Below are 23338 nucleotides of genomic sequence, written 5' to 3' on the forward strand. Positions count from 1 at the left end.
AAGTCTATTAAAATGGTGTAGGATGACTATAATAAGAGAAAAAAAATTAGAAGGGTGTAGGTTGACTTTAATAAGAAAGAGAAAAAATTAGAGAGGTGCAGAATGACTTTATGAAGAAAGAGAAAATATTAAAATAATATTAATTAAGGTTAAAATGGTAATTTTTAGAGGTGCAGGATGAAACATCCTTTCTTTGCACCTTGTGTTTTTTGTTGATGTGCTTATTATCTGGGTGTTGCTGCCTCCACCTCCCTAAGTGCGTTTTGTATCTTCCCTCTATTTTAATTTATTTCAAAAATATTCCATACCTCCCCACTATTTTTTTTTTATTTCAAAAATATCTTACATCTCTCCACTATCCTTAACAATCTTTATCTTTCTCTCTCTACATTAATGGAGCATTTATATGTTTCAAATTTGAACTTGTGATATATTTTCTTAAATAAGTTTGATTCAATCTTATTTTCATGAATATATTTTTTTCTTTTCAAATTATTTAATAAATGGTAAAATTTTGTTCTAAATTTATAGAAAAATGTTTATATATGTATGTGTTTTTTTACATATAATATCTATAATTTTTAGCATTATATTATGTTTTAGGGTGATATATTACAAATATAAAATTCAAAGGAAACTCGTAAGGTTTAAATTTGAATTTGTGATATATTACAAAATATAAAATTCAAAGGAAACTTCAATATTAGTACTTCTACCATTTTTATTTTATAAAATTAAAAGTTAGAAACAAATGCAAAATAATAAACATAATAATATCAATAATAAACAATGATATATTATTATTATATACTAACTTTATAATGATGAAATAACTAAATAAATTCTAAATCTTTAACAAATAACCTTTTTTTATATTTTAAGCATTTAATAATATTTTTATATTATTTATCTAATAAATTAAATATTTTATTCAAGTTATTTGAGTCAAACATGTCGGTGAGTTAAAATATAATATAATGCTAAAAATTATAGATATTATATATAAAAAAAAAACACATATATACATAAACATTTTTCTGGAAATTTAGAACAAAATTTTACCATTTATTAAGTAATTTGAAAAGAAAAAAATATATTCAAGAGCGAAAATAAGATTGAATCAAACTTATTTAAGAAAATATACCACAAGTTCAAATTTGAATCATGTAAATGCTCCATTAATGAGTCATATATAATGTAGAGAGAGAAAGAGAAAGATGGTTAAGGATAGTAGTGGAGAGGTGTAGGGTATTTTTGAAATAAAAGAAAATAATAAAAAAATATAGAATAATTTTGAAATAAATTAAAATAGTGGAGAGGTGCAAGACTCATTTGGGGAGGTAAAGGGAACAACACCTTTGTTATTTTCGTCTTAATTAATTAGATTAATATGTAATTTTGGGATTCACTAGGAGTGCAGGTGGTCCCAGTTAAAGTTTACTGGGTTGATTTGTTTTATCTGTCAATTCATTTATAATTAAGATCATCAGGTTAAACAATTAAACAATATTATTATATCTTTAGTTTTTAAAAAAACTCCATAATCTTGTTTTGAATTTCTATAAATTAACATAAATAATAATTCTTAAAATATTGATGTGTCAAAAAACTAGTCATACATATATTTATCTGAAATAGCATGTGGTGTGCTCATAATGCTCAACGAAAATGTTTATATGTTTTTTTTATTAAATTATAAATTTATATATTAAAATTGTTAGATGGATAATGTATGTTATCATTGGGTTTGATTGAATTCAATATGTTTGAAATTCACAAACTTTGTAGTTATTTAAATTATAACCAAGAATTAATTTAATAACTCGATTTATAAAATCAGTTATATTTGTACGAGTTGAAAAAGTTAAAAGATTGGTTGTAATATATGAGTCATCCAATAGTAGAAATAATTTTATAAACACTGTTCGAATATTTTATTATAAAAACAATAAATTATAAATATAATTTCTATTAAACGATTTATTATATAAAAATCATCATTCTTGTAAAATATTTTCTCTAAATGTTTGATTTTTATTTGTCTAAGGTGTTGATTTTATTTTTTAAAGATTTTAAGTAAGATTTTTGTGTTGAAAATAACATATTTGTTCGACCATATCTGTAATTAGAATAAGTTATCATTTTATTTTTTTAGTGAATTTTCATCATCTTACATATGGCTTTTAAGAGGTTTGTTTGTGACTTTAGGTAGTTCAATTTAATTTTTTATTCTTTTATGGTCATGAAAGTGTGTTTGGATAATTAATTTGAGTTTTCTTTGTGCAATTAGAGTTTCCCTATAAAGATTGATTGTGTGAAGTATTTGAGTGAAAACTCTTTTTTATAAGAAAAACTAGTTTAATAGTTGATGATTTGTTTTAGTGAGGTGCAAACTTAAACTTAAGTTCTAGAAAGTCTGTATGTTATCTTAACTTAGCAAAAATAGGTTAATATTGGGCGTTAATAATTGTATTTGATGTATTAACATGTTTTAGGTTTTTATAATTATGTATATGTGTTGATTAATTAATAATAATGGAAAAGTGATGCATGAATTGTATAGATGATGATGGTATAGTGACTTCCAAGAAAAAAGTGATATATTGATTTTAGGTCTAGTGCGTATTGAATTGTAATTCAATTAGATTTATCCTGACTCTACTAGTATCCAGCTCACATAAAAAAAGATATAATTGTGAAAGTTGAGGGAGGTTTCTACAATCGTACATGTTTAATTTTTGTGGGCCATGATGGTTGTTGTTATCTTTTATATCATTATGGGCATGCTTTTGTGACATTTGATTATTGTTTAATTCATTATAATAAGATATATTGTAATTGATATATGAATTACTATAATTGCACTAACTTACCATCTTCTTGCTTTTGGTTTATGTTTTGTATTTCTATTATGATTGTATTTTGTATGTGAGCAAAGGATGGTGCGGTTACTAGTTGATATTTAGGAGTTTTTAGCTTTTTCACTCGCTTACTCACTCTGCCGACTTCAAATACAATGTATGTATGGAGTGAATCTTTATGTTAAATATCTTGATTAGAATACTCTAATTAGTAATGTTACTAATATAAAGTGTTATGTAATCCATTTATATCGGTTTGAAGATTGAGTTGAGTCAACCTTATTGGAAGTCCCACATCGACTAAAGATAAGACCAATTTATAATATACAAGTGAGGTGCAAACCTCACCTTACAATTCAACTTTGTGGGGTTAAGTTTGACTTAAACTCACTTCTTAATAAACCTCAATGGAAGATTGGGCCAAGTTGGCATGTCAAAGGTCAACCCGAGTCGGTCGACAGAATTAGGTTAATCAATCCAAATCGAATGTGAAGCTTAGTCGTCCTGAATCAAAGGTGGATGTAACTTATCTTGGACTCAAGGGTGGAGTTGACTTTGACTTAAAGTATAAATCAAATTATTTTATCCAAATAAAAGAATTTAAACCTAAGATATTTTAATTACTTAGTCAAACCAAACTATTTAAAAATAGGAAGAGGATTTAATTATAAATAATTTAAATACTGTATACTTTAATTTCTTAAAAAATTTAAAATCCTTTATTTATATACAATATAAGAGGCTAGATTTCAAACAATGTTAGAGTACTCTTAAGATACAAATAAAGTCTCATGTTAGATAAAACAATATGAATATAGATTTATATATACATAAGATACCTCTCTTAGTAAGAGGTCTTTTAAAGTGACACTAAAAGCAAATCCGTGAATGTTTGGCCTAGAACAAACAATATCTTACCATTTATAGAGATTTATGTGTGTTATCTCTCCTTATAATTAGTATTAGAATCTATCGTTCAAGTCTAGTAGCTAAAATCAAACTCATAGTAAAATTAAGTCATGACAAACAAATTTTTATTTAAAGAAAAAATTATGATACAAACAAATAACCATTAATATATATATATATATATATATATATATATATATATATATATATATATATATATATATATTAAACCTCCTTAAGAACAAAAGTAAAATTTAGAATTATCAAACAAAAAATAACATATTTAAAACAATAACGTATTAATTTAAAAATACACATACTTAATTTATAAATAAGTATGAAAATAAGATACAAGTTAGTAAAAGAACTGATAGTTTAAATAAAAGAATATATATATATATATATATATATATATATATATATACTATGTACTTTTACCAAGTCAATCTTTAAATATATTATTTTTTATGGTTTTTTTTTTAAATATTCATATGAAATAGATTTATTTTAAACTTAAATATTAATTTGACTTTTATTTTCGTTAATTTTATTTAATTTGTTTAATTTTGTTATCATTTTCGTTAATTCTATTTAACTTGATATTTTTACTAAATCTCAGGTTGATGTTTTATATTTGATTTTTATATTTATTATTTTAGTTCAATTTATTTTATTTACTTTTTTTTTAAATGAAAATTTTTTATCTCTATTAAAATTGAAATCAAATTTAACTTTTATAATTTTGCCTCTATTAAAATTGAAATTAAATTAAATTTTTATATAATTCTTATACTGGTAATTTTATTAAATATTTTTATTTATGATTATTATTGATTTTAAATTAGAATGAAAATTTTAAAAAGTAAAAACTAACGTCAATAATTTAAAATGTGATTTTTAATTTTTTAGGAAGTTAAAAAATGGAGAATAGTATATTATTTTATGTGATTTTTAATTTCTCAAAATTTTAAATCAATAATTTGTTTTAATTTTAAATCAATTATAATTTTAAAAAAATATTTAATAAAAATATCAGTATAATATTTATATAAAAAATAAATTTAGTTTAAATTTAAAGTAAGACAAAATTACATTGACTAAATTGAATAAAAATAATAAATATAAAAATCAAATCAAATTTAAAACATTAACGTTAATATGTTTCTAACTTTGATTGAGTTTGATACGTCACACTTAACATAATAGGTTGATATATGGATATTTTTTTAAAATAGAAAAAAAAAACTATGACAAAAACTGTTAATTAATTATTTAATCGTTACTATAAAAAATATATTAAATTAAACAAAATTTACAAAAATTAAAATTAAATTAAACAAAAAAGAATTATGATTAAATTAAATAAATTATAAGAAAATAGAAACTAGTATTTAAACTTTGTTACCTTTTGAATTCTATATCATTTTATCATTATTTAAAAACGAAACTCATTTTTTGCAAAGGAAAACCAGGTGTAGAAAATCTGTAAACAAAAACAACACATGCAAAAAAGTCATTTTATTTTTTAAATCTTTGGATCAGAAAAATTAATAGAAACTAGAAAAAAAAATCAAATTTCTTTCAGAAACTAAAAAGATATTTAACACGATTCTTACACTTCAACACAAATCGCACACTTCACCTACGCAGTAAGAGTACACATTTTTTATGTTTTACATGTTATTTCATAAAAGGGTAAAAGTCTTATATTTCATGATTTTAATATTCATATATACCAATATGTTTTTAAAGTTTAAACAGTATTAAATTACGTGACACATGAAGGAATGAGTTTGAGGTATGAAATTATAAATTAGACATAGACATAATTCAGTTCAAACTCTTAATTTTTATATTATGAATATAAAAAGATTTTCCGATATGTTGTTTGTCTTTTATAAGTTTGTTAGAAATCTTATATTAGTTATAAGTAAAAATAAATTACAATATATAAAAAACATAAACCTTATTTTATATTTTTAATTACTATTTTATATTTTGAAAATGTGACGTAAATTAAATTTAAATTCAAATTTATTTTTTAGTATAATATTATAATTTATTTTATTTAAGATTTATTAAATATATTATATAATTTGTTATGAATTGATACTTGATTATATATATATATATATATAACGATTAAAATAATCTTAGTTAGTTATTAATCTGGGTTGGAAATTTCAAATTAATTAAAGGTAAATAAATTTATAATATTTAATAAATGTAAATTTCACCCTATAAACTAGTTTTATAAACTTAAATTAAAATTAAAATATACTTTCTATTATTCATGGGTTTGGCTTGTCCAACAAAGTTTTTTTTTTCTTAATTTCCTTATTATTTGATATTTTTTTTTGTCTTTGATGTTTTTCGTCGAACACTATTATGCACTTCACATGTCTATATGAGTTTTAGGTCTAATTCAATTTTACAAAACTGGCTTGTAAAGTGAGGTTTGCACCTCACTTATATATTATAATTTGGTCTTATTTCTAGTCGATGTGAGACTTCCAACAATATCAAAAGTTTTTTTTTCTCCTAACCGAATAAACCTTTTTAGTTTTATTCATAATGAACAAATCTTAAAAATAAACTTTCCTCCTCGTGGAGAAAAAAAAAATAGAAACCATAAAAGTACAAGAGACAAGTTTTTAAGAAAATCCATCAAGCACTTATATTCACATATAAGAATAAAAAAAAAATTAAATAAATTTTATAAACAAAATTGTTGCTTTGAACAACATTTTTCTCATCTCAGAAATTTATCACTTGTATCATTATAAAAGTAAAATCCTCTAATTTTCTACGAGACATCATATTTTTGTTACAACTATGACTCTAAGAAAATAATTTAAAAATTTTAAGGAAGTTTGGAAAAAAAAGCTCTGAGAAGTAAATGGATATACAAATAAAACATTACTTAAATGGAAGTATAAAATGTAAGACTTGTCATCTTCTTACATCATCAAAGAGAAGACATAAACTACGATCATACATTTGTTCTGAGGGCAAAAATGGTTATTGTATGTACATTCTTGATAGTGACAACAATTAAAAAAATGGAGAGTTCATCAAATGGATGTTCATAATACATTTCTCTTGATGATTTGGTTAAGGAGGTTGAGAAAGTTGTTGTACGACTTAAGATAAGTTCTCGTTGTTAGTTTGCTAAGTTGACTATGACATTAAAAGTTTTATTCAATCATATTTAGATTATTCATTGTTTATATTGCACAAGAAAAAAATATATCTTCATGTGATAGTCTATGTAAATGACTTAATTATTGTAATATATAATATTTCATCCATAAAATTTTTTAAAACTTGCTTAACTTCTTGTTTTCATATGAAAGATATAGGAGTCTTAAAATATATTTTGGGATTAGAGGTAACTGTAATCTGGAGTTTGAGTTTATTAGGTGTTAATTAGGCCTGTAAATTTTCTAATGAAACAACATCATAAAATAGCACTGGCTAAATGATGTTACATTTACTACACAGTTAATACTTGCCTGAATATTTAATGATTACAACATTAAAATATCTTTTACATATAATCTTCAAATGACATAAACGAATTACATGAACTAACAATTATACAAGGATCTTGAGATGAAAATAACACTTACAGAGATTTTCTTGTACTAGACAACATATTGTTAATCTCCATACTGAAATAACAATTTTTCTATTATTTTATTTTAGTTTTATAGATAAAGAATATGTAAAACTAGATGTAGATGTGTATACCATATATTTCGTTGTCATGATTATCATAAATCCAACATTGTTAATATAGTGTTCATTCATTCACAATTGTTCAAAATATTTATCCGTTTAATAAAAGTAAATAAAAACGTAAAACTTTTGAGTTTAATATTTTTGTTAAACATTATGTTATAAGATACATAAACGACCTTTTTTTTGTTAAGATATATAGAGAAAAATGCAGATTGAATGTTTGTAAGATTCACAATTAAGATACATTTTGATTAAAAGGAAACATTTTTTATGTGTCAAATAAATAAGTACCAAAAGTACAAACCAATTATGGTTTTAACTTTTAAGATCGCAACATATTTTTGTAATATTATTTTATAATTATGATATTAATTTGACTCAATTTGGGAAGAACCTTCATCCAGACATTTTTTAGTTGAGTGTGGGATATTGAAAAAAAGGTGTTAATCAAACTGATAACAGGCGTGTCTTATCGTACTCGAATTGAAAGCTGAGATAATAATAAATCAAAAAATTAAAAAGGAGGATTGGTGGGACAGGTGGCACAAAGAAGGAAGGCTGTCACCGTTGTAAGTACCCAACACAAATATCCACTCAAACTCTTTCTGTGAGAGAACCATATTTTTGTGCCATTCTCCAAGGTGTCCCTTCACTGCTTAATTTGTAATTATTAATTATTAAACATTAAATATTATTATATAAATAAATTCAATCCCTTTTCTCCTCTTCTAATTCAACTCTCTCTTTCTCTCTCTAGACACAACAAAAAGACCCAATTCGACTCCAAAACTCAACCGAAATCGAAACAAAACAAAGTCCAAGTATTTTCTTTGCTCCCTTCGGGTTTCCTCATTTCCTTCAATTATTTTTAAAATTATCCAAAAGACTTCACAAATTACAAATTCTATTTTACTTTTCCAATTTTTGGTACAGTACCTCTTCCTTAATTTTCTGATTTTTTTTTTTTAGGGAATTGTTAGGCGAAAATGGCGAGTTCAGTGGAGAAGGAGGTTGGCGCTGCTGGTGCTGATGCTGGTGCTGATGCTGGTGCGGGTGCGGGTGCAGGGGAAGAACCTCTGTCGTTGGAACTTCCTGCTCCAACTGGTTGGAAGAAGAAGGTTCCACTTCTGATTCCTTGTCTTCCTTCTTCTTTGACTATAAAATTTTCTTTTAGGAATTCGTGTTATCCCGTGCCTTTTTGTGGGTTTTTGCTGGAATTTCTGTGGGTTTCGTTTGTTTTTGTGATTTGTGTTTCGTTGTGCTATATGGTACCCCAACCTAGGGATTTTATTTTCTCTTTTCGCATTTGCTTGTGGCTTATCAAATTGTGACGCGCTGACTATTTATGCTGCGAAATTCGCTGCAAAGGTTTGGGCTTTTTGACTTCTGAATTCGGAAAATTGTCTCTCTGCCGAGTGCTGAGTCGCATGCTAGGGTTTTCTAGATGTGTTCTTTGTTTCTGTGTTAGAAAAGGGATTTTGATAGGTTTGAACTGTGTGCCTTGCAATATTTCGTTTACATGTTATCTCGTTGCATTTGTGAAGTTTTGGAAGTTTCTGCAAGGGGTTGCATTCATATTTGCAGTTTAACTGCAGTAAAGATTTTATTTATCTTTTGTCAAAAAAAAAAAAGATTTTATTTATTTCGTAGTTACGAGAAAGTTTCCTCTTCTATAGCTAATAGTTGTGACCAAAGAAGTTTGCGGCCCATGTAGCACTGAAATTTTGTGCAAATATATTGTGACTTACTTTCTGGAATTTTCTTTGTTTTTTAGGTTTTTTTTTTTTTGGATTTGATATCATGGATATCGTACTATTTACTTCATTGTTCCCGTTCTTGGTGTTTATATATCATTGATTTTTTTCTTACACAATTGGGCATGGAAACTCAACGAAGTTTGACTTATTGTTTATTGGCAGCTCCATTTGTTCTAATATGATATCTTTTGTTTCTTTATTGTTGGTTCACTTGGTTGTTTTTATTTGACTTATTCAGTGATAGTATTTGGATGTTCAGCTTTACCAATTAACTTCCTTTTTCACAATCATAGATGAACTTCTAGTATTTGCTTTTCAAAACAACGGGAAAACTTGGTTAAGTTGAACTACTGGTGAAAAGACATCATTCTACATTTTCTAAGTCTCTTTCATTATTATTCTTTCATGGGCATTCATACTTGTGTTATTCTTGTATCAAAATCAGCTTTCGCTTCTTAATACCCTCCTAGTTCCCGAAAACTAAAGTGGCAGAAATCATAAAATATCTTAAGATATTTCATGTTTGAGCCCAACATAATTTCTCATTCTCAAATTTTGTCGTAATGCTTTTAGAGGGTTCGTTAGCATGTGATAGTGAGCATATTATCTGGTTTTCCTTTACCATATTTTTTGTTGACTGTGGCTCTTTAAATACATTCGCTAATTTTTTAGACTGAAAATATTTGGTTTTGTGTGTCACAGTAGATGAGGTTGGACTCCAGGATTGTGAGTAAAGTTATCGTTCTCCATTTGACAAGATACCTTTTACACGTTACCATTGTTCAGGAAATATGAATACTGAATAGTTTTATTCTTGTATCTGAAATCAGGATCACCTGCCAAGTTCTTAACAAACATTCTTCCCCGTTTCCCTAAAGTAGGTGAAAAAATGAATTGCTGAAATTATAAACAAATCTTGAATAATTTAGTGTTTGTGATCCCAGTACTGTTTCTTGTTCAGTTCTCAATTGTCCCCCATCCTGTTTAGTTTTAAGGTGTTCAGCTAAAACTGTCGCAGACTTAGTGGTAATTTAGGACTTATTTGGTGTGGTTCTTAGCTGGGCTCTGGACATTTCAACACTTGTGGTAAGAAAGGGATCATATAGCTTTAAGCAAATAGTGCAACTTCTGTGTTAATGTATTATTTGCAACAAAATCAGCTTAATCAAGGGCTTTTGGAGCTGTTATGCTTCCTTGCCACTTTTAAATCTGGTTATTTCCTTGTATAATTTTTACTTCTTATACTGAATACCTTATTTATATGATTCTACAATCATGCCTGGCAATCTACATGAAATATTTAATGTTACTTTTGTAGGTGAAGTTTTAATGAGCATGAAAAATCATTTTATTAATATTTTTTGACAGTTGTTTACATCCATTTTTTATTACTTTCTTCTTTGAGTTGTCACTTTTCTTTATTAAACACATCTTTCTTACAAAAAAATAGTTAAAATGTCATCAAGTCCTGGTTATTGACTGGAAGAGAAGTAATCTGGTTTTACCATGTAAAAGCAATGATAATATTATCAATATCATATTTGCATTTAATTTTTTTCATGTTATGCAACATTTCTGAAAACTAACCCCAGGTTTTTTTCCTTCTTTCTCCCTCATATTGTACATCGAAGTAACCCACCATGTACCAGACTTTATCATATTTCTTGAATTAAACTGCACTGATTTCCTGAGGTTTAGAAAACATCAAAACCTTTACAAAATCTAAGCAATCACCTCGTGAAAAATATTTTAGAATACTTATTGAGAGTTTGAGCTATCTAGTTTTCCTCCATTAGATCATTGTGGAGATAGTGGCATTTACACATGACTTCATATATAACAAGTTATTGCATATTTTTGGGGTGGTCTAAGGCACAGAAATGAATCTTGAGCACTCAACCTCCCTACAAACTTTGAAAATAAACAGACTACAAAAAGGTCTTTGTATAATACAAAACAAGATAGGTTTTTATGAGTTTTGTAAGGAGGTGTTGTCACCTTATTCCCGAGATAAACTGTGGGTCCTTTTGCTGCATGAGATTGTCTATTTACTTTCAATACTGCAATTTTAGATTAGTAAATGGTTCATATACAGTCCATATGTGTGCATTTTTTTTTTTTGTTTATTGGTCACAGTATGGGCCTCGGATACTTGCCTTCACATTTTTCGTCTCCTCCGCACCATTCCATGAACTTTCACTTTTCCCAGGTATAGCCTGAATGGAAGAATTAAAGAGGGAAAGAAAAGCCTTCTGACTGAAAAAGGTTAATTTGGTGCCATGCTACTCTTTTCCTGAAGTTTTAACAGTAAAACTGCTAGCTTATAAATAACAGCCTGTGATGTTTAACTAGCCACATATATGCTTAGAACTGTAAAAACATTTTTTTAAATAAAGGGAACAAGAAAACATAATCAAATTTTGTCAAGGGTTTAATTTGCTATTAAAATAATAAGTTGTGTTTTAATTGCATTAGTACCAAATACGTCAGTGTAATGTTATTGTGATATGAATATTGCACACTAGGAATTACTTGTGGAAGTCAATAACATAAACAAAAATCTTGTATGTATTAAAGTTGCTATGTATTACTGTTGTCAATTTGTTGTGTTTAGGCATATAAGATTATTCATAAATCATATTTCCTTTGCAGTTCTTTCCGAAAAAGTATGGAACCCCAAAGAAAAATGAGATTGTATTTACTGCACCAACTGGAGAGGAGATCCACAATCGGAAGCAACTGGAGCAGTATTTGAAAGCACACCCTGGTGGCCCAGCTGTATCTGAATTCGATTGGGGGACTGGTGAGACCCCAAGAAGATCAGCAAGAATCAGTGAGAAGGCGAAGACTACTCCTCCTCCAGAATATGAGCCCCCAAAGAAACGTGGCAAGAAATCGCCAGCTTTGAAAAAAGAAGCTTCTCAGGAAGATGAAAAAGATGGAACAAAAGAAGTGCAAATGGAAGAAGCTGATGAAACTAAGGATCATAAAGATTTAGAGCAGGAAAAAAATGTTGTGGAGGAAAACCAAGATGAGAAGAGAGCAGAGAATTCAGATGGCAAGGAATCCACTCATCCTGGAGAAAATACTGATAAACCTAAGGATGATGAAAATTTCAAGATTGCCGAGGCAGAGGTACATGCCTCAAAAGAGAAACTCGACGACAAAGTAGTTGAGGGCTCTGAAGTTGTTCAGAGTAAAGATGAAGAAAAGATTGAACAGCCACTGGAGGAGACAAAGAAAGATGATGGAACTGATGACAAAAAGGTTGAACTGGAAGGAGAGAATAAGGAGGAACATAATCAAGGTACTCAAGTATCTCAAGTGAAGGATGAAGAAAATGTTGGACAGTCGCTCGAGGAGTCAAAGAAAGATGATGAAACTAATGAGAAGAAGGTTGAACTGGAAGGAGAGAATAAGGTGGAACATAACAAAGGTACACAGGTGAATGATGAAGCACATTTTAAGGTTCATGATATAAATAAGAAGGCTGAATCAGAGTTGACTGAAAATGGAAGCTGAACTGGTTAGGTGAAAGCACCCAAATAAGGAATAATAAACTTGGGTTCTCTTCTCTTTTCTGACCCCACTAGATCTGTCCGAGTATGACTGTAGTTTTGTTGTGATGTTATTTATCTGATTGTTTATTGAAACTATAGACAATGATAGAGTAGTTCTATAATGTATCATCCCTCTATGTATTGTAGAGACGTGTAGCTTCTAGTTCCCGTCGTAAAGTTATGTTGTAAGATACTTGTATGTGATGTGGACCTGTAATCGTGTACGATCGTGAACCCAAATATTTCATTTACTCCTAAATTGTTATTTCAGGAATTATAGCGTAATTTGCATGTTTAGTGCCATTTGGCCGGGCTGAAAGATCGGTCCAATTCACGCTGCAGGTATTATTTATATTTTCATTATATTACTAAACTAACATATCATCATGAGTGTATTTATATAATCAACAGTATTGAGTGAGTTGTGTAAACATTATATAAAGGAAAATGCTCTGCTTGTTTGTGTAAGAATACGTATGGTTTCAAAAAAGAGCAATAGTTATAACAATTAGACTTGAATATGGGTAGTGTTGCTCATGACTCTCGGCGAATTTTTCTGCTCTTTTATTGGCCAAACAAGGGGTGGTAAAAGTGAAGATGGTGCACTGCATAACAAAATAATCAAAGAATGGTTCTGTATTTGACCCAAACCACAATTTAATTTTGATCTTCCTACAACAACTTGAAAGCCTTTTATTTGTGCTGTCTGCTGAACAAGAAAAAACATTTAAGTTAAATTCTCGACAACATCAAAATTGCAATTTTGCGCAAGACTATTCACACTCAAGCCTAAAGATTTTGAGCAACGAATGATGAGTAAGTTGGCATTTTGGAGTGGTGATGGATAAAGCTGAAATGAGACTGCATCAAGACACCAATTAGGTGACCCAGGCGAGAAGTTAACGTATTTAACAAATTTTGAGATGAGATAAACTGTGTTGTAGCTTCCATCAAAGCCCTTTAAGCTGAACTATCAGCCCTGTCAAGGAGGTCCACTTCTCAAAAGCACTGGCTGAAGACACAAAGGCAATTTTGGAGGACTCAACATCATTCTTAGCAACTGCCACAAAATAAAAAACATAAATAAGAGTTAGCTTAAGGCAAGGGATCTTGTAGCCACCATTTATAGTGCGCCCTGACTCTTAATTATATAAACCTGAATAAACAAATAAATCATAAATGAATAAAAAAATTACTTGTGTTTTGTATGAATGTTGATACCTGATGAAATCAATGAAGCTATGGAGGAATTGAATGTGTCAACCTCATTCTTTTCTTCAGGACTGGCACTCAACTGTTAAAAAGATTACCCAGAAACTGTAAGATATCCAATTAACAATATTTGGATAAATAAGTAGAAACTTTATTCAAAAAATTCTCTCGTCCAGAAAGTTCAAACTTTTAAATGGAGATTAGAGAGTATGTTCCAATATTCAACTTCATTGTATCTCATACACCTCAGGTTTTTAATCTTTACCACTTGACAATGATAATGAAGGTACATTTTGAAAATTCAGAATGAGATGCAGCTAATATACGAGAGTTTAGATACCAAGGAGGAAAAACTACTGCAGATTAAGTAATTGACAAAGAAAATAGATGGTTGATGTTATCATAGCAAAGTACACCATCTACGGACTTCTGATAGGATCACACTAGTATGGTGATGACAGTGCTATAATTGAAACTGATTAGTAACTGACACGTTTAAGGACTTCATCTATTTAAGAAATCAAACTAACCTTATTCAAAGCTATGTTAGCTTTCTGGACCCAATCAGTATCAGTGCCACTCCCAAAGACAGAAGCGGCTTTAGGTAGATCATTGTTTTCAATTGCTTTGCCAACTTCACTCAGTTTATATACCAGATCCTGAAGATACCCTGCAAATATTTTTCAATTTTGAGTTGCTAAGTTACTAAGGGAAATTGAGCTGCCTGAATTTAACAATTTAGTGAAAAAGAAGGCAGCCTAAACATTTTCTTTTATACTAGCCCTAAAAGGCATGTGTTTTTGGTATCATGAATGGAACTTGAGCACATTAATACAAGAACAAATGAATAGAAATGAGAGTTCTATCTCACACTCTTGAGATTTGCCATGGTTGAGAGGAGAAAATTAAGCTCAGCTAGTGTGGTCTCTTCAAATCTCAGTTCTCTGACTGTTTCCCTAAGCTGGCACTATATATACTAGCTAAGCCACAACCATGCCTTGAGATGCAGAGACCAAACAACTTTTCTTTTGAAAAGTAAAGCTAGGTTCCGTTTCAGATGGTTAAAAATAAGAATTTAATTAAAATACATTGACAGTATAAATGTTTTTAATTTTACAGCCATCCGAAAACAGCCTAAAGCAGACAGGTAAAATACATCAGTACAGCTAGCTCTGCATGTGTTGAAATTTATTAATTCAATTGAAAATTACCGAGTTCCTATGAACAAAAAAGCCAAGTTAATATTTGTGAATTTGTCAGAGAAACGGGTAATTGTTAATATTGTTACACTTAAGATACAACCTCAAACTTCGATGGTTCTGTAAAATTTGTTTACACTAGACAATAGAAGACGCCAATGTATGCACTTTTGAGAGATTTTTGTTCATTCACACCCTCGAGAATTAGGCTCAATTACTTTACTGCTATAGTTTGCAAACTCTAAACTTATCAATATAACATTTATTTGCATTCCAGAGTGAACAAAGTCAATCAATTAAAGGAAAGAACCATGAAATGAATTTCAGGTTCAGGAAACACATAATAGAACAAACCAATAATGTAAATTACTGGTCATCTTTTGGTAAATTTGAGAGTACATCCACATTCACCTGATGATTTAATATAGGGAGAAGTAAAATGTCATTTTTGCAGGATCAGACCTGTTTCTTTGGTGGAGGATTTGATCACACCTTGTCTTTCAAGTCTCTTTTTCCTGTCCTTCTTTACTTTTTCCAAGAGCTCCTCGTCATCATCTGCTTCAAGAATAGCAGCATGAGAACCCTCACCAGCAAATGAAAGCACAAAAGTGGTGAGAAAACTAATGGATAAGCCTCTTTTGGTCAGAATTGGAGGATGTACTGATGACTGATTAACTGCTTTGCAAAGTGTTAATTGCCTTTTCACACTACAATTGATGGGGTTGTAAAGATGTGTTTGTGTTGCCAATGACAAAGAGGGTGATGATGGTACACAGAAGGGGTGTGCAGTTGGGAGAAAATATAATGCCATTTTTTCCTTTCTTTTTTGCCTCTCTACCTTTTTTTCTTTTCCTTATTTTTCTGTATTTTTAGCCTGCAAATGCAGGAGGCATTGCAAGTTGGAACCTTTGAGGATAAGGTTGTTGGATTCTGTAATCAGATCCAGTCATTTTTTAGATTCTGAAGGGTATTGTAGTAATTGAAAAGTACCCACATAATCGTCTACATCCATGATGGCATGGTATCTTCCAAATTTCAAGTGGGTGAAAGGTTGAAACTTTGACTGTGGAAAGTTGGCCAGTATGCATCCTTGTCCCATCTTCCAAGATTTTGGCCCATCAACTATTAATTCATTACCTTAACCATATGAACGCTGGTTAAAAGGATTTAGCTTAAAGCTTCATCAAAATCAAGTATAAACAGTAATGAACCGTACAAGAACTAACGCTTAACTGGGGCATGTTCTAGAAAGTCCTTTATCCATGCTGGTCATCCTCAAGCATCTATTGTAGTTAGTAACTTCCACAAGAGACGTTGATTCACGGTAATTTGGTTTTTGAATATATTTTACAGGGATTTTGATGCTCTGAAGATAAAGCAGCAACAGCGTCAGCACCTTTTGAAATCAACAATATTGAGAGAACACGTAAAAAGCAGATTCTCTCTTACGTGGTCTGAGAACAGTCGTTGAGCCTAAAAGCTACTTTTGTTGCATTTTTGCGTTATTAAACGAAACAAAAGAGTTCGTAGACAGCTCTAAAGGAAGTCATTGTGAATGTTATCTTCATCACACCACTTTTTCACAGTCCTTTCACACTGTCCTTACTGATTAAGTGAAAGGGAAGGCATAACAGTGCAGCACGCTGTTAAAGCTCTTTCTCTACTTCATTTTGAACACCACTTTTATGCTCATCATTCCTCGCATTCTAATATTTTTAAGGATAAAGACAACATTTTTTTATTTATAATATTTGAACATCATTATACGTGTTATTGTGTGATTGGTTCATAGTGATGTCATTATGTCATTTGGATCAATCATACAATAACACGTATAATGATGTTCAAATATTGTAAAAAAAATATTGTCTATGTATTATTACCCTATTTTTAAGTCACTCCACCTTCTTAAATGCTCTTCATTCTTTCTGTTGATCATTTGTGATTATAGTGTGCATGTCAATAATATATATATGTTCTTTTTAGCTTTAACCTAAAGTGCTAAAATGTATCCCCGATCAAATTGTTTCAATAAATTGTATGGAGAAAAGAAGTAGTTACACGTTCGATTGAAATTTAAGGCTTTTATTAAGTCATGACTTTCCTGGAAAGCTAAAATAGCTAAGAACAAATTTACACCATTCCACGTCAATTCGTGAATAAGCCCGTATAGAACAATTAACGTAGCACTTTCAAATCCTTAAATAATAGGTTTATGATTTATTTATTTATTTATATATTGATCATTTTGTTTATTTTTATTTAATGTGTTTTTAACTCATCTTGAATTCTCAGTATTTTTTTTTTTCAAATGCAAGTCTCTCAACATTATAATATCTCTCTCAAGCACGATAAATGATCAATTGTAAAATACTACTGTAAGTTTTTTTTTAAAGAAAAATACTAAAAAAATATAGATACCAATTAATCGTAAGTCTATACTTTCAATTCAAAAATTTTTAAAAATAACTTTATAAATTTTTCTATTATATATTATTTTTATCTAATATAAATTTACAACACATCTTAAATATAAGTTACAGGAGTTATGCTCTCTCTCTCTCTCCTGACGTGTATTTGCGAGTATAGTCCATTGGAAAAAGTACCACTTACACTGATTTCTTAGTATTAATTGCTGTTTTATGTGTACAATTCGACTGGAGTAAAGAAAGAAGACGTAATAATCAATAAAGAAACCATCAACAAGTATAGCTTTTTGTTAATTTTGTTATCTTTTTTCTTTTATTTTCTCTTTTAATGGTTGCCCCAGGAACTTAGAAAAAAAGAATGCCAAGAATGCTTTTAGCCAGTCACAACATCTTGGTTCTTAGAGTAATTGGTTATGTTCTCAAAAGTTGATGAACACAAATGAAGTGAGTTATTATTATTATTATTTTAATTATTATTATTATTATCACATGAAAAGTGAGCACTAAGTCATCTAGTCTACATGTAGTCACATATGTACCTTCCTTTCTCCTAAGTTGACTGACTGACTAAGTTATTGACAATTTATTTATCAAAGGCCAAAGTTTGATCTTCATGACCATTATCATAAAATTAATTAAATAATAATATCTTCAAATTTTTTAACTTTAAGATCTTAGAGCTGAACATAATTAAATTGTATCAAATTGAAGGGCTCCTGAAAAAATCTTCAGAAATTAAGTTATGCATATAAACATCTTGTGCGTGATAGTAGAAATTGAGTGCACCCGATAACGGAAACAAGAAATATCGTTAGAATAAGATTTAACCATGTCTCTGATAGCATATTAGAAAGTAAGTTTTTAAATCTAACTCAATCTCACAAAACCGGCTTGTAAAGTGAGATTTACACCTCATTTATATAATATAATTTTCTTATCTCTGGTCGATGTGAAACTTCTAACAAAACTAGTTAAATTTTCTTTAATCCCATTATTGAGCTTATGAAATCAACATGTCGGAATATAAAGATATAATTATAGTTCAAATTTTGGTAAAACTAGTCAGTAGTTTGATTCTAATTTAATCTTATAATCTCTTACTATTTGTTTATAGTTTTACTTTGGTACTTCATGAAATCCAAAACACACTTTACAAATACTAATACTAATTAATACTACATAATTCTTTGAAGAGATTTTGAAAAAAGGTTTTAGACAGTCTTACACGTGATTCAGAATCCCCGTAATTAAAAAGATTTTTTTTAACGAATAAAAAATATTTTATAAAAATAAAAATTTGTCATGATTAATAAAAAAATCATATTAGAGTAAAAGGGTAGAACTAAAATAAGAAGAAAACTAAATTATAACTATACGAGTTCTTGAATATATATAGTTTTGTTAATTTTTCAGTTGGTACATTTTAGCAATATGTATCGGGTTTTAATAGACAAAAATACTTTAATATATCATGAATTTTAAGTTTTAAGGTTAAGGGTATTTTAATAATTTTCATTTTCAAAACTAAAAAAAAACTCAAACCCTTGTTCACCTACCTCATTCCTCTCAACCCTTTCTCTTTCATATCTCTCACTCCAACATTTTTCTCTGTCATTATTATTGTAGTCCTTACTGAAAAAAATCAGAAACACTTATCGTTAAACAATTTCTTACAAAAAAAATATGATTTTATAATGAGTTTTCATTTCATAATTTGTCTTATCTAATTTTATCTAATTTTCACAAGCATAATGACATTCGAAGGAATTGGTAATTGGCTTGAAAAAAAATCAGAAACACTCGCGGTTAAACAATTTCTTACAAAAAATGATTTTATAATGAGTTTTCATTTTATAATTTTTGTATTATCTAATTTTATCTAATTTTCACAAGCATAATGACATTTGAAGGAATTGGTTATTGGCCTGAATTTTTTTTTAGAGATGATGATTCAGCCTCCGCAGATGATAAAATTAGAGAAGCTAGTGAAGATGATGAAATTGAAGAGATCTTGAATGAACTTTTCCTGAAGACGAATAGGCTAATGACTCAACTCTTTACGAAAACAAATTGTTTAACGGTAAGTGTTTTTCCAGTTAGGACTAGCGTAGGGATGACAGAGAAAATGTTAGAATGAGAGAGATGAAAGAGAAAAGGGTTGAGAGTAGGGATGACAATGAGTCGGGTCGGGCACGGATAGTGCTTACCCACAATCCGACCCGCCGGATAAAATTCTACCCGCTACCCGACCCACTATCCACCAGGTACACGTTTAAAAAATATCCGCGAGTACCCGCGGATACCCGCAAAAAAAAAAANTATATATATATATATATATATATATATATATTTTAAAATAAAATTTAAATAAAATTACAAAAAATATGTATAATATAATATTTCTTAAATTAAATATAAATTAAAATTTAATTTTAATTAAATTTAAACTAATAAAATATAATTTAATTTAATTTTTAATTAAATTTAATTAAAAATATATATAAATTATTTTTTTTATTATTTTTTCGGGTAACGGGTACCTGCGGGTCGGGTAGTATACTACCTGTACCCGACCTGCTTAGAAGCGGGTATTAAAATATCCGCTGCGGATTTTACCCGCAGATACCCGTGCAGGAAGATTTTTTTGTCATCCCTAATTGAGAGGAATGAGGGAGTGAGCAAGGATTTTGAGTTTTGTTTTTTTTTTAGTTTTAATAATCAAAATTATTAAATAGAATCTTAACTTTAAAACTAAAAATCTATGAAATATTAGGTATTTTTGTCTAATAAAACCAGTACACATGACTAAAATATACCAACTGAAAAACTCAAGTTAGTAAACAATAAATATATATATATATATATATATATATATATATATATATATATATATATATATATTTGTATTATTGTTATCTATTTACAATGAAACAAATTCTTTTACTACACCAATACTTTGTTGGATAAGCTTTAAATTTCGTGATTACCAATTTTAATTATTGAAACAATCTCTTTGCTCATTAAAATAATGGAAGATAACAGTTTAACATTTTTAAGAAAAAAAAACACACTAATATACTATTATTTGTATTAATAATTAAAATAAAAATATTAATATTTTAATATATCGAAAATAGTTTTTATTAAATGTCAAATATCATAAGAAATCACACAAGAATAGTATCAAAGAAGTACTTTTTTATTTGATGTGACTATTTCAGGAGTTGGGACGTCTTAGTCTGGAAATAAATAATAATATAACAATATACAAATAGCTCTAATTATATTTTACTGTCAGAAACTTTTATTAAACAACATGAAAGAAATTTCATCATCTTTTTATTTTCCGTTGACTAAAGGATATTTTTCTTTCATAAAAAAAAATAATAATAATAATAAAAGTTTTTAAAAAATTCATTTAAGGAATACATATAATAAAGCTATGACTTAAAAAAAAAAACTGATGAAGATAGAGTGAGTATCTGACATCATATTGTGTTTTATTTTCGTAACGTTGTTGATGGTGGAGAGAGGAATGAGATCATTGATTCACAATTGGACTGTCACGTGATTTTTCAATGTTAAGTGGGAGAGGTCACGTGATTTTGTTTCTGACAGACAAAGCATGAAGTTTACCAAGTTACCCACAGTAGTCAAGGCTAATAATAGGCTATTACGCGTTTCCATCACTATCACACCGTCACTAGTACACACCGTATAATAAGCTTTCACTCGCGTTTTCCTCTTGAGTTAACACGCGCTCAAACAAAGGAATTTTTTCTTTTTAAGATTATAATAATTAAAAGATTGTATTGAGAGAAGTGAAGAGTGTTGTTAAGATCGATAGGAAGCATGGGGAGAGATGCCAGTTTTTTATATTACCTAATATTTAGATTAAATTGGAGTTGTTTTTATTTTATATTTTCTAATTTAATCTGATATAACTTTATGATTGATTTAGATACGTCTTAAGTAATTAAATAAAATAATATTACTTTAAAAAAAATTAACTAAACAAGCCTCAAGTAATATTTTTATTATTACTTTAAGTTAAGAATAGTGATTAAAATAAATATGAATAAGATGAGATAAAAATCTGTCTAAAATGAAATATTTCCTTATAATATTCATATAACAACTTTCATTGGTCAAATAGACTTATCCTAAACTATTAAATAAATAATAATTTTATTATTTATTTATTATATAATAGGATTATGTTTGGTTAACTTTATTTATTTAAAATTTAAGAATCTTATTATTAACTCAATCTTATTAAAGCAAACCTTTGAGATACGGTAGAATAAGTTGACATTCTGTTATTAGATGTCTTGAATCATCTAGATACTAATAAAACACAACATTAATCCTATTTAAAATATTCTTCGTTAAATACTAATTAAATTCCTATTGTTGAATTTATTTACTATAGTTTTAATATTAATTTTTTGTTTAATTTGGTTAAATTTTTTGTTAATTTTATTAAATTTGATTCTTTCTATTAACGACGTCGTCTGAATAGTATTTATAATTACGTTTTCGTTCACGTTTTCCTTTTTAATTTTTAAAATTTAAAAAAATATTCATATATCAGATCAATATTATATCATATGTCGCTGACATATATTATTATGAATGTATTATATTTAATTTAGTTTTTATATATATTATTTTTAATTTAGTTTTAATTTATTTTAAAATAGAATAATTTTTACTTTTTTTATTAAGATTAAATTTAATTTTTATGTAAATATTATAATACTATTTTTATTAAAATTCAATTTTTTATTAATATTTTTATAATAAAATTAGTTTAAAATTACATATAATTTTTAAAATTTTAAGAGATTAAAAAGTGGAGTCAATGGTATTATTTCTCATTTTTTTAATTTTAAACTAATTCTAACTCTAAATTAAAAATATTTAATAAAGATATAAATATATTTTTTATAAAAATATAAATTTGATCTTAATTTAAAAAAATTATTTAATTAAAAAAAATTAAATTAAATAATAAATATAGAAACTAAATTAAATATAAAACATTAAATTTAATATCACATTAATATGTGACTGACTTGATATGTAAATATTTTTTTATAAAATTAAAAATTAAAAAATTAAAAAAAAAAACAACTGATATGTAACTGACATGATTAACTATCAGTTAATTATTTAAATGTGACAAAGAAAGATTAAAATTACACAAACTTAATCAAAATTAAAACAAAATTAGAAAAAAATATATTGGAATTAAATTGAATATAAAGAAACAAAACTACTCAGTATACTAAAGAAACTAGAATGTTAAACATTTACACAGATATAAAAAAAAAAAATTACAGCTATAAGGAAAGAAAACCTCAAATTTCTTAAAATTTATATAAATTCGTGTCCAACTTAAAAGACATATAATAATACTTTGAGACATTTTTAAGAATATAAATTAATTGCTGATTTAAACTAATTAATCATTTGATAGTTTTCCTATTTTTCTTATAGTATTTATCCAATTCAGCATGTTATATTCTATTTTGTTCTGGATTGCGGATAATATCATCATAAGAATTTTTATTGTGACAATAAAGTCTAATAGGTTATAAATGTCCTCAATGCTTCTTGTAAGGTCTACTAGTAAGTGAACTTATAATCATAGTCAAACACAAT

At 27.7% G+C, this 23338-nt stretch overlaps 2 protein-coding genes across 2 annotated transcripts; one reads left to right on the plus strand and one right to left on the minus strand.

Moving 5' to 3' along the window:
• The first annotated feature begins 8180 nt into the window (after positions 1-8180).
• Positions 8181-13128, plus strand: LOC106768294 (methyl-CpG-binding domain-containing protein 11). Its single transcript, XM_014653354.2, has 3 exons — positions 8181-8335; positions 8484-8632; positions 11924-13128. Exons 2-3 carry the CDS (start codon positions 8501-8503, stop codon positions 12791-12793), a joined length of 1002 nt encoding a protein of 333 aa, XP_014508840.1. The 5' UTR covers positions 8181-8335; positions 8484-8500; the 3' UTR covers positions 12794-13128.
• A 244-nt stretch (positions 13129-13372) lies between these two features.
• On the minus strand, positions 13373-16173 carry LOC106768295 (thylakoid lumenal 16.5 kDa protein, chloroplastic). Its single transcript, XM_014653355.2, has 4 exons — positions 15705-16173; positions 14574-14713; positions 14053-14125; positions 13373-13891 (listed from the first exon to the last, which is right to left on the minus strand). Exons 1-4 carry the CDS (start codon positions 16051-16053, stop codon positions 13782-13784), a joined length of 672 nt encoding a protein of 223 aa, XP_014508841.1. The 5' UTR covers positions 16054-16173; the 3' UTR covers positions 13373-13781.
• Positions 16174-23338: the final 7165 nt, after the last annotated feature.

The sequence above is a fragment of the Vigna radiata genome, chromosome 7, assembly GCF_000741045.1.
Source record: "Vigna radiata var. radiata cultivar VC1973A chromosome 7, Vradiata_ver6, whole genome shotgun sequence".
NCBI classification, from domain to species: Eukaryota; Viridiplantae; Streptophyta; class Magnoliopsida; order Fabales; family Fabaceae; genus Vigna; species Vigna radiata.

What these genes read in the sequence shown, in the direction of transcription:
- LOC106768294 (XM_014653354.2), top strand. Translation starts at nt 8,501, where the DNA reads ATGGCGAGTTCAGTGGAGAAGGAGGTTGGCGCTGCTGGTGCTGATGCT. An exon ending in CAACTGGTTGGAAGAAGAAG is followed by an intron (nt 8,633 to 11,923) that starts GTTCCACTTCTG and finishes TTTCCTTTGCAG; the next exon opens with TTCTTTCCGAAAAAGTATGG.
- LOC106768295 (XM_014653355.2), bottom strand. Translation starts at nt 16,053, where the DNA reads ATGGCATTATATTTTCTCCCAACTGCACACCCCTTCTGTGTACCATCA. An exon ending in CTAACATAGCTTTGAATAAG is followed by an intron (nt 14,126 to 14,573) that starts GTTAGTTTGATT and finishes TCTTTTTAACAG; the next exon opens with TTGAGTGCCAGTCCTGAAGA. An exon ending in AGCTTCATTGATTTCATCAG is followed by an intron (nt 13,892 to 14,052) that starts GTATCAACATTC and finishes ATTTTGTGGCAG; the next exon opens with TTGCTAAGAATGATGTTGAG.